Source organism: Scomber scombrus, chromosome 14, assembly GCF_963691925.1.
Source record: "Scomber scombrus chromosome 14, fScoSco1.1, whole genome shotgun sequence".
Classification (NCBI taxonomy): domain Eukaryota; kingdom Metazoa; phylum Chordata; class Actinopteri; order Scombriformes; family Scombridae; genus Scomber; species Scomber scombrus.
In genome coordinates this window covers 30186627-30199126 of record NC_084983.1, presented here as the reverse complement: position 1 = coordinate 30199126, position 12500 = coordinate 30186627, and the positions used below count along the sequence as shown (strand labels likewise).

The following is a 12500-nucleotide window of genomic DNA, read 5'->3' as shown; positions in this document are numbered from 1 at the left end:
GTACCTGTGTGACCCGCTGAGGAGGTCAGGTGTACCTGTGTGACCCGCTGAGGAGGTCAGGTGTACCTGTGTGACCCGCTGAGGAGGTCAGGTGTACCTGTGTGACCCGCTGAGGAGGTCAGGTGTACCTGTGTGACCCGTGTTTCCCTCTCAGGGTCCAGCTGTTCTCTCAGGTGAACAAGATGTCGGCTCAGAATCTGGCTGTGGTTCTGCTCCCGTCTCTGTTTCAGAGTCTGAACCAAGATCTGCTGCGTCTGATCCGAGAGTTCATCATCCACCACACGCTGCTGTTCCTGGTGAGCATAATACACCTGTAATACACCTGTAATACACCTGTAATTACACCTGTAATACACCTGTAATACACCTGTAATTACACCTGTAATACACCTGTAATACACCTGTAATACACCTATAATACACCTGTAATACACCTATAATACACCTGTGATACACCTGTAATACACCTGTAATTACACCTGTGATACACCTGTAATACACCTGTAATTACACCTGTAATACACCTTTATTACACCTGTAATACCTGTAATACACCTGTAATACACCTTTATTACACCTGTAATACACCTGTAATACACCTGTAATACACCTGTAATACACCTGTATTACACCTGTAATACACCTGTAATACACCTGTAATACACCTGTAATACACCTGTATTACACCTGTAATACACCTGTAATACACCTTTATTACACCTGTAATACACCTGTAATACACCTGTATTACACCTGTAATACACCTGTATTACACCTGTAATATACCTGTATTACACCTTTAATACACCTGTAATACACCTTTATTACACCTGTAATTACACCTGTAATACACCTGTATTACACCTGTAATACACCTGTATTACACCTGTAATACACCTTTATTACACCTGTAATACACCTTTATTACACCTGTAATACACCTGTAATACACCTTTATTACACCTGTAATACACCTTTATTACACCTGTAATACACCTGTATTACACCTGTAATACACCTGTATTACACCTGTAATACACCTGTAATACACCTGTATTACACCTGTAATACACCTGTAATACACCTGTAATACACCTGTATTACACCTGTAATACACCTGTAATACACCTTTATTACACCTGTAATACACCTGTAATACACCTGTAATACACCTGTATTACACCTGTAATACACCTGTAATACACCTGTATTACACCTGTAATATACCTGTATTACACCTTTAATACACCTGTAATACACCTTTATTACACCTGTAATTACACCTGTAATACACCTTTAATACACCTGTAATTACACATGTAATACACCTGTAATACACCTGTAATTACACCTGTAATACACCTTTAATACACCTGTAATTACACCTGTAATACACCTTTAATACACCTGTAATACACCTGTAGTACACCTGTAATACACCTGTAATACACCTGTAATACACCTGTTATTACACCTGTAATACACCTGTTATTACACCTGTAATACACCTTTATTACACCTGTAATACACCTGTAATACACCTTTATTACACCTGTAATACACCTGTATTACACCTGTAATACACCTGTAATACACCTTTATTACACCTGTAATACACCTGTAATACACCTGTATTACACCTGTAATACACCTGTATTACACCTGTAATACACCTGTAATACACCTGTATTACACCTGTAATATACCTGTATTACACCTTTAATACACCTGTAATACACCTTTATTACACCTGTAATACACCTGTAATACACCTTTATTACACCTGTAATACACCTGTAATACACCTTTATTACACCTGTATTACACCTGTAATACACCTGTAATACACCTTTATTACACCTGTAATACACCTGTAATACACCTTTATTAGACCTGTAATACACCTTTATTACACCTGTAATACACCTGTAATACACCTGTAATACACCTTTATTACACCTGTAATACACCTGTATTACACCTGTATTACACCTGTAATACACCTGTATTACACCTGTAATACACCTGTATTACACCTGTAATACACCTGTAATACACCTGTAATACACCTGTATTACACCTGTAATATACCTGTATTACACCTTTAATACACCTGTAATACACCTTTATTACACCTGTATTACACCTGTAATACACCTTTAATACACCTGTAATTACACCTGTAATACACCTGTAATACACCTTTAATACACCTGTAATTACACCTGTAATACACCTATAATACACCTGTAATACACCTATAATACACCTGTAATACACCTGTAATACACCTTTAATACACCTTTATTTCACCTGTGATGCTCAATCCTCTGCAGACACCTGAGGAGGAGGAGCGAGAGGAGGAAGAGCAGATCACAGTGTTCTGATGAAGAGGAGATCACAGTGTTCTGATGAAGAGGAGATCACTGTGTTCTGATGAAGAGGAGATCACTGTGTTCTGATGAAGAGGAGATCACTGTGTTCTGATGAAGAGGAGATCACTGTGTTCTGATGAAGAGGAGATCACTGTGTTCTGATGAAGAGGAGATCACTGTCTTTCTGTTGAATTTATAATCATATTTTACTTTGTTTCATATAAAAATAAAACGTTTCACTGTGTAGATTTGACTTTTATACTTGTTACTATTTGTTCCAAATTAAAATCATCAGGAAGAACAAATGAAGGTTTAATGTGCTGTGTGTTCCTGCAGCAACATCGCCCCCTACAGGACGGTCTGTGGTACAACAGGTGGAGAACTACATGGATATATAGAGTACCATATATATATATATATATATATATATATATATATATATATATATATATATATATATATATATATATATATATATAACTTATATAACCATTTATATAACTTTAAGAGGTTTGTTGTCATTGTGTCTGACACTTTGTGAAGCTGCAATAAAACATTTAAATATTAAGTGTTGATCATTTTTCTGCTGTTGAATATGTTTTAATATCCGCTGCTGACTGAAGCTACTGAACTGGTTACTGCTTTGATTCCCAGTATAAACTGGTTGCCACAGAGATAAGAACCAGGTGTATTAATAAGAGATTTAAAGGACAGATAAGAAGCAGATGCAGGGGAGCACTGGGAGGAGTGGGAGCACTGGGAGGAGTGGGAGCACTGGGAGGAATGGGAGCACTGGGAAACACTGGGAGCACTGGGAGGAGTGGGAGCACTTGGAACACTGGGAGGAGTGGGAGCACTGGGAACACTGGGAGGAGTGGGAGCACTGGGAACACTGGGAGGAGTGGGAGGACTGGGAGCACTGAGAGGAGGGGGAGCACTGGGAGGAGTGGGAGCACTGAGAGGAGTGGGAGCACTGGGAGGAGTGGGAGCACTGGGAGCACTGGGAGGAATGGGAGCACTGGGAAACACTGGGAGAAGTGGGAGGACTGGGAGCACTGGGAGGAGTGGGAGTACTGGGAGGAGTGGGAGCACTGGGAGGACTGGGAGCACTGGGAACACTGGGAGGAGTGGGAGCACTGGGAGCACTGGGATCACTGGGAGGAGTGGGAGCACTGGGAGGAGTGGGAGCACTCAAGGCACTGGGAGGAGTGGGAGAACTGGGAGCACTGGGAGGAGTGGGAGCACTGGGAGCACTGGGAGAAGTGGGAGCACTCAAGGCACTGGGAGGAGTGGGAGCACTGGGATGAGTGGGAGCACTGGGGATTCTCCTGGTGACATAAATAACAAACATTCATATTTCTTGTGAACATTTTGTAATAATTTCAGTTTTAATTAATTAATTAATTCCAGAAACATTATAAATTAAACAGTTTGTGTTTAAATGGAAAAAAAAACGTTTCACTCGTTAAAAGAGAAACAAAGAAATAAGATAATAAGAACTAATAACTATAAAAGCTCATTAATGTTTATTTTGTAATTATATCTTCACACTTTATTGTCTCTGTGAAAAAAAGCCAAATGTTCTTGAAATGTAAAGTTTATGATACTTTACATTTACACATCATTTAAGTTATTTTACATTAAACATGTTTTATTCGTTCAAAGGTGAGGAGAAATCTTTCACTAATCCCGAACTGGCAGTATCCTATATAAAGGATAACATCCTCCCATCATCATGATCAGGTACATTGTGGACATAACACATAATAGTGAGTCAACTCGACTTTGAGTTATTCGGGTTCATTTTTTTTTTTTTTTCCTAAAAATGTTTTTATTTGTTTTGAGCGTAAAAGGAAGATAAAAATGCAAGGCTGCACTTTGTAGTCTAAACATTGGACTTGGGGGTAACTGTAGCCTATTGCACAGCTTAGCTGTTATTACACTACCTGAGTTTTTTTTTTTTTTTTACCCATTTGATTATGCTGTGTGCATGGTATTTTGCACTGCTATATTTTTATTTGATTGCTTGCTGAGCTTTGGGTCTGTTTAGGTTAAGACCCAAGCTAGTGATTTTGAGCATGTTTCTCTTGGGGCTTATGCACTTTGTTTGGGATAGTGCTGGGGGGTGGGGGGTAAGTGTCTTTTTTGTTTTTTCTCTGTTATTTTTCTTTTCACTTTGTCCACTTGTGGTTGCACTTAACTTTGATTATTACTGTTCCCTGAGTCATAGATGTCATCTGTTACAACATAGATTGCCATACTTCAATATCTACATTTCCAAATATGTCTAATTCAAATACACCCTATAGGGGGAGTGGGCAGCCAATAAAGTTTACCAATTGGAACGTGAAAGGACTTAACCATCCTATTAAACGCACCAAAGTCCTTGCTCACCTTAAACTCTTGAAAACTGACATAGCTTTCCTCACTGAGACTCATTTATGTGGGTCTGGCTATATTGGCCTGAAGAGAGGCTGGGTGGGACAGGTATACCATTCCACATTTCAGGGTAAGGCCAGGGGTGCTGGGATTCTGATTAATAAATCAGTACCATTCGTATTGTCTGAAACCAAATCAGACCCTAATGGCCGTTTTGTTATTGTGGTTGGTAAACTCCATAGTCTGCCTGTGACATTAGCTTGTGTTTATGCCCCAAATTGGGATGATTCTAAATTTATGAGTAACTTCCTGTCAAGTATACCGTACTTAGACACTCATCAACTCATATTAGCTGGTGATTGTAACTGTGTAATCAATCCCTTATTGGATAGATCTTCCACTCGCATAGTCACTAGATCAAAAACGGCAGAATGCATAGAGGACTTTTTACAATGTTTTGCAATGTCTGACCCATGGAGATACCTTTACCCTACAAAGAAGGAATTTTCTTTTTTTTCACCTGTGCACCACACCTATTCACGCATAGATTATTTCTTCATACATAAAACCCTACTGCCCCTGGTAAATGCCTGTGATTATAATAGTATAGTGATATCTGATCATGCCCCTGTTACATTAGTTTTGACTCTCCCCATCCATAGACCTAACAGATTCAGATGGAGGCTCAATCCACTCCTTTTGTCTGACGAGTCATTTATTGCCTTTGTTAATACTTACATAGACATATTCTTAGAAACCAACTCAAATGATGAGACCTCCCCTTCATTGCTCTGGGAGACCCTTAAGGCCTACCTGAGGGGGATGATCATCTCCTTCAATGGCAGTATCCACAAAGCACGAATAGCCAGACAAACAGAACTTTCTGAACTCATCTCTGAGGTGGACAAAGCGTATGCTTCCGCCCCAACCCCAGAGCTTTATAAACAAAGAATGTTGCACCAGGCTGAATTTGACATGCTTTCAACTGGACAGGCAGAACGGGCTATGTTAAAATCTAGACATATGTCATATGAATATGGAGAGAAACCCAGCAGAGGCCTTGCTTATAGTCTGCGACATACTTCCACTAGTCATGTCATTGATCAAATTGACTCTGAGTCAGGATTATTATCGGACCCAACAGACATCAATCAACAGTTTTGTAACTTTTACTCTAATTTGTATACATCTGAACCTCCCACTGATCTGAGTCTAATGGATACTTTTTTCAGAGACCTGGCTATCCCTACTGTGGATGAAAAGCTAAGGGAATCTTTGGATAGCCCTGTTTCTTTAGAAGAGATAACCAAAGCCATTGCATGTATGCAGAGTGGGAAATGTCCAGGCCCTGATGGCTTTCCTACAGAATTTTATAAGAAGTGCTCAGCAAAGTTAACCGCCTTACTCAAAGCTGTGTTTGATGATAGTCTAGATTCTCAATGTCTTCCACCAACTCTACGCCAGGCATCTATATCCCTTCTTCTTAAGAAAGACAAGAACCCCCACGATTGTTCCTCTTACCGCCCAATAAGCCTTCTCAATGTAGATGTGAAGATACTGGCTAAAGTGCTGGCCCTCCGTCTTGAATCGGTTTTGCCCACCATTGTGTCATCTGACCAAAGTGGATTTATAAAAAACAGACATTTATTTTTTAATGTCAGGCGTGTATTCAATATCCTTTACACGTCATCCACCTCTCAGCACCAAGAAGCACTTCTAGCTTTGGACGCCGAGAAGGCTTTTGACCGCGTCGAGTGGAATTATTTGTTTTATGTTCTTAAGCGGTTTGGGTTTGGAGAAACTTTTATTTCTTGGGTCAGATTGTTGTACACTTCACCTCTGGCTTCTGTCAGAACTAATGACACCTATTCCCCATACTTTCCTCTTCAGCGCGGGACTAGACAGGGTTGTCCGCTCTCTCCTCTACTTTTTGCTCTGGTAATGGAGCCTCTTGCAACCTTCATCAGGCAGTGTACAGATATCAAAGGGATTTTCAGAGCAAATCAGGAACACAAAATTTCACTGTATGCTGACGATGTCCTTCTTTATATATCTGACCCACTTGTATCTATTCCACATATTATCAATATCCTTAAAGACTTTGGCAGTTTTTCAGGGTACAAGCTCAACCTTGGAAAAAGTGAGCTCTTACCAATTACTACAGTTGCCACTCAGACTTCACTTCATTCATTACCTTTCAAAGTGACTAATAATAGATTTAATTATCTTGGTGTGTGTGTAACAAAGTCACACTCTCAGCTTCTGAAGGCCAATTTTACCCCACTCATAGAGCGTACCAAACAGGATCTCACCCGCTGGTCCACAATGCCCTTGTCTTTGGCTGGGCGAATCAGTATAATTAAAATGAATATCCTTCCCAAATTCTTGTTTTTGTTTCAGTGCATCCCATATTTCCTTACAAAAACTTTCTTTACAAAGCTTGATAGTCTTATTTCATCTTTTATTTGGAATAACAAAACACCTAGGATCAGGAAATTGTTTTTACAAAGACCTAAAATACAGGGCAGGATGGCTCTACCAAATTTTCAAATATATTACTGGGCTGCTAATATCAAAAGCTTATTGTGCTGGCGGTGGGATATATCAACCCTGGATCTGCCTGGTTGGTTACAAATTGAGTCTAGTTCTTGCAGTCCAATCTCACTTTCAGCTCTTTTGTATTCATCTCTTCCCCTACGTTCGCCCCGGTCTTGTCAGAACCCAGTAGTTCTTCACTCCTTAAAAATCTGGTCTCGGTTCCGAAAACGTTATGGGCTAGTTTCTATGTCAGTTTATTCTCCTATTACAGCCAACCACCTATTCCCAGCCTCTTTAGATAATACCTTTACGAGGTGGGTTAAAAATGGAGTCTTAAATATCAAGATGCTATATAAGGATGGTGTTTTCATGTCATTTGATCAGGTTAGACAGGAGTTTTCCTTACCAACTAGTAACTTTTTCAGATACCTACAAGTCAGACATTTTATACAGAATCACATCACTCCATTTCCCTCACTCCCACCAAAATCTTCACTTGATTCTGTCCTTGAAATCCCACCTGAGGCGAAGGGAACAGTGTCAAGGTTATATGCAGCGATATTTGAAATGGAAGGTTGCTCATTATCTATAATAAAAGAAAACTGGGAAAAGGATATGGATGCCGACATAACCGAAAGTCAATGGTCTGACATCATTCAAAGAATTCACTCTTCCTCCATTTGTGCAAGGCATAGTCTTATTCAGTTTAAGATTGTACATAGGCTTCATATGTCCAAGGTTAAACTATCTAAAATATTTCCAGGGGTTGACCCTAATTGTAACAGATGTAAGCAGGCACCTGCCACTTTGTACCATACATTTTGGTCATGTTCTAGTTTAACAGCTTTTTGGTCCTCAATATTTGAAGTATACTCTGCAATTTCAGGTTCAACTGTTGACCCCTGTCCTTTCATTGGACTTTTTGGCATTCCATCAGAGGACTTACTGTTGCAAAAGTCACAACTAAACTGTATAGCCTATTCCTCCCTTTTAGCTCGGCGACTCATTCTTTTAAATTGGAAGAATGACAAGCCCCCTTCTTTTGGCAGATGGATCTGTGATGTCATGTTTTTTCTTAAAGTAGAAAAAATCAGATACACATTGAATGGATCAATGAGGAAGTTTGATGTTGTATGGCAACCTTTTATCTCACATGTGGAACAACTTACAATGCACCTTGGCTCTGAATAGCGGTTGTACAAGATGACTACTACTATGTGGACTTTTTCTGTGTAATGTATGATTTCATTATTATTTTTATTGTTGTTTGTTTGTTTGTGGAGTTTTTTGTCCTAAGTGTTAACTGTATTTGTGTATTTGTCTGAAATTACAATAAAAAAACATTGACTAAAAAAAAAAAACATGTTTTATTTGTTACAGAGCTCGCTGACAAACATCTGTGACATCATCAGGATGAGATCAGAGGGTAACCCTAACCCCTATTTACTGAAGGTTTGAGTCAAATCTTCACTTTAATAAAGTCTGTAGATTTATTAAAGCTGTTTTCTGTATGAGTCACTAAACAGGTTAAATCTGTTTCACTGGCTTTAATTTATTATTTAATATATTCTTTAACTTTCATTCTTACTGTAAACTATTTTAATCCCACACAGATCATTATATATAAGTTATAGTAACACTGCTTCTGCCTGGTTCACATCTAAGAGAAGAAGGGAAAGAGCAGCACATATAAACCTGGATAATAACGAGGCACAGGTGCATCACATTAGTGGAAGAGAGGCAAACAGGAAGTAGACGAGACAAGGGAAAACCGGTTCAGCTCCAGGAACAAATGCAGATTAACAGGAAACCGTCTGATCAGGTTTTTATCTAACGAGGCTGAAATGAACACAGCTCATGTTTCACTGATGTAAACAAACAGTGCAGTTGAAGTTAGAAGCAGGAGAACTGCATGTTTTAAAGTCTCACGTTTCTAACAGAGTTGTGTTGTTGTTGTTTAGATTCTTCAGTTTGATGTGAGACAGTTTAAAGCTGTTGAGGCAGAAACCGGCTTCCTGTGTGATCAGCAGGTGTGTAGTCCAGCGTATAGCCACTTCTAAATCCCCCCTGATGCACCATTCAGTTCTATCTGTGATCCAAATTGCCCATTTTTTTCCTAGGATGGTGAAGCCATGACCCACGCTACTCTGCCTCTGATTGGCTAGTACTCGCTGTCAATCTAATCAGTAAACTGATGAGCCAATCGGAGGCAGGGAAGGGCGGGCCATGCTGAGGTAAATATTGCTAACTGACAAATGTACTTTTACAAGTGTACTTTAAATGATTAGCCTTTAGGATATGCAATGAACCGGTAAGTTTAGGTAGATTGCTAGTTTGGGTAACGACTGAAACATTGGACACAGAGAACAGTGCAACACAAATAATACAACATGTAGCCAGTGAGATGCAGAGCAACATGTCAGTAGCATTATAGCATCATCCTTAAATTAGCATTATAGCATCATCCTTAAATTAGCATTATAGCATCATCCTTAAATTAGCATTATAGCATCATCCTTAAATTAGCATTATAGCATCATCCTTAAATTAGCATTATAGCATCGTCCTTACATTAGCATTATAGCATCATCCTTAAATTAGCATTATAGCATCATCCTTAAATTAGCATTATAGCATCATCCTTACATTAGCATTATAGCATCGTCCTTACATTAGCATTATAGCATCATCCTTACATTAGCATTATAGCATCGTCCTTACATTAGCATTATAGCATCATCCTTAAATTAGCATTATAGCATCATCCTTACATTAGCATCATAGCATCATCCTTACATTAGCATTATAGCATCATCCTTACATTAGCATTATAGCATCGTCCTTACATTAGCATTATAGCATCGTCCTTACATTAGCATTATAGCATCATCCTTCAATTAGCATTATAGCATCATCCTTAAATTAGCATTATAGCATCATCCTTAAATTAGCATTATAGCATCATCCTTCAATTAGCATTATAGCATCATCCTTAAATTAGCATTATAGCATCGTCCTTAAATTAGCATTATAGCATCGTCCTTACATTAGCATTATAGCATCGTCCTTACATTAGCATTATAGCATCGTCCTTACATTAGCATTATAGCATCATCCTTAAATTAGCATTATAGCATCATCCTTAAATTAGCATTATAGCATCATCCTTCAATTAGCATTATAGCATCATCCTTAAATTAGCATTATAGCATCATCCTTAAATTAGCATTATAGCATCGTCCTTACATTAGCATTATTGCATCATCCTTACATTAGCATTATAGCATCGTCCTTACATTAGCATTATAGCATCATCCTTACATTAGCATTATAGCATCATCCTTACATTAGCATTATAGCATCATCCTTAAATTAGCATTATAGCATCATCCTTACATTAGCATCATAGCATCGTCCTTACATTAGCATTATAGCATCATCCTTAAATTAGCATTATAGCATCATCCTTACATTAGCTGTCCTAATTGACGAGGCATCTTCTTTAAGTCACAAAGCTGTCATCACAGTTTCTATTAAAGCACTTTTAAGTTTATCTGATTGATTTTGATGTGTGGAAGAGAATGATATGTCTGTTTTTTTTAATCTAAGGTGAAATATGAACAAGGATGCATTGTCAAATTCAGGTCTGAAGTATTTTATTTAAACCATGTTTGCCTCATTTATATTGTACATCCATGCAGGCTGCCTGTGTGACCATTAATACCTACCAACTGCTCCTGATCAGGTCATGTTAGTTTTATAATAGCAGCCCATCAGGCCCACACTATCTGTTGCTAATCTAGTGACGACGTCACAGCAGTTTAACTCAGCGTTGCTATGACGACCTCGCTCACGTTGAGGAGTTACGTAAAGTACCGTTAAATAACAGTACTTTACTGTTATTTAACGGTACTTTTTACAGCGTAGTTTCCGGACCTAGCAAGACCTTACGAGAGCTATGTTTCATATCTTTAATATCTTATAATATCTTTAATATCTTATAATATCTTTAATATCTTATAATATCTTTAATATCTTTAATATCTTATAATACCCATAGTTCGCCTCCTGATAGCTCTGCTTTCCTTCATAGTTATTATAGAAGCACACAACTGGTTTAATGTTAGTTTACATCCAGTAACTATGAGCTTTACACCAGCTGACCTCAAACACTCAGTTAAAGCTTTTAACTGAACACAGTCTGGTACTCAGTCTTATAATAATAATAATAATACATTTTATTTTTAAGGCGCCTTTCAGGGCACTCAAGGTCGCCTTACAATACAGATAAAAAACAATTAAAAGAGCCAAAGGGACACATGTAAGTGCAATAAAAACAAATACAATCAGAAAACTGCAGGATGGATGACAAATTAAAGTGAGTATGAAAGTTTGAAAAGGTGGGTTTTTAGACGGGATTTGAAAATGGATAGAGAGTTAATGTTCCTGATGTCGGGGGGAAGGGAGGCGGGGGGGCAGAGCGGCTGAAGGCTCTGGACCCCATGGTGGACAGACGGGCAGAGGGAACAGCGAGGCTGATGGAGGAGGCTGATCTGAGTGCCCGGGAGGGAGTGTTGATGTGGAGGAGGTCAGAGAGGTATGGGGGGGTTAGGGTTGGGGGGGCGAGGTTGTGGATGGCCTTGAAAGTGTGAAGCAGGATTTTGAAGTCTATGCGAAATTTGACAGGAAGCCAGTGAAGTTGTTGAAGAACAGGAGTGATATGATTGATGGATGGAGTTCTGGAGACAATACGAGCAGCTGAGTTCTGGACCAGTTGGAGCTTACGGAGGGACTTGTGGGGGAGACCGAAGAGGAGGGGGGGGGGGGGGGGAGTTACAATAGTCTAGACGGGATGTAACTAGAGTGTGGACCAGGATGGCAGCGCTGTTGGAAGTGAGGGACGGACGGAGGCGGTTGATATTGCGAAGATGGAAGTAGGCTGACTGGGTAACCTTATTAATGTGAGTCTGGATGATAAAGAGGATGAAACCCAGGCTCTTAACCTGAGTGGAAACAGAGGAGTTGTCAATGGGGATGGTGAAACTGGGAGTGTTAGTGAGAGAGGATTTAGAACCAACTAGGAGAACCTCAGTTTTATCGCTGTTGTCTTAGTTCATGTCAGATTTCAGATTGTGTGTTTTATTGTTTTTAATAAAGTATTTTGGATAAACATGTTTAATATTAATATTGATCATCAGGTTCTAGTTA

The 12500-nt window shown here is 39.0% G+C and overlaps 1 protein-coding gene across 1 annotated transcript in view; it reads left to right on the top strand.

Moving 5' to 3' along the window:
• LOC133993641 (arf-GAP with Rho-GAP domain, ANK repeat and PH domain-containing protein 1) overlaps positions 1 to 12500 on the top strand; it is a 47810-nt gene that overhangs the window by 14137 nt on the left and 21173 nt on the right. The window contains 3 exon segments of the mRNA XM_062432626.1: positions 155 to 296; positions 5553 to 5665; positions 5987 to 6375. Coding sequence (XP_062288610.1) covers positions 155 to 296; positions 5553 to 5665; positions 5987 to 6375 — 644 coding nt within the window.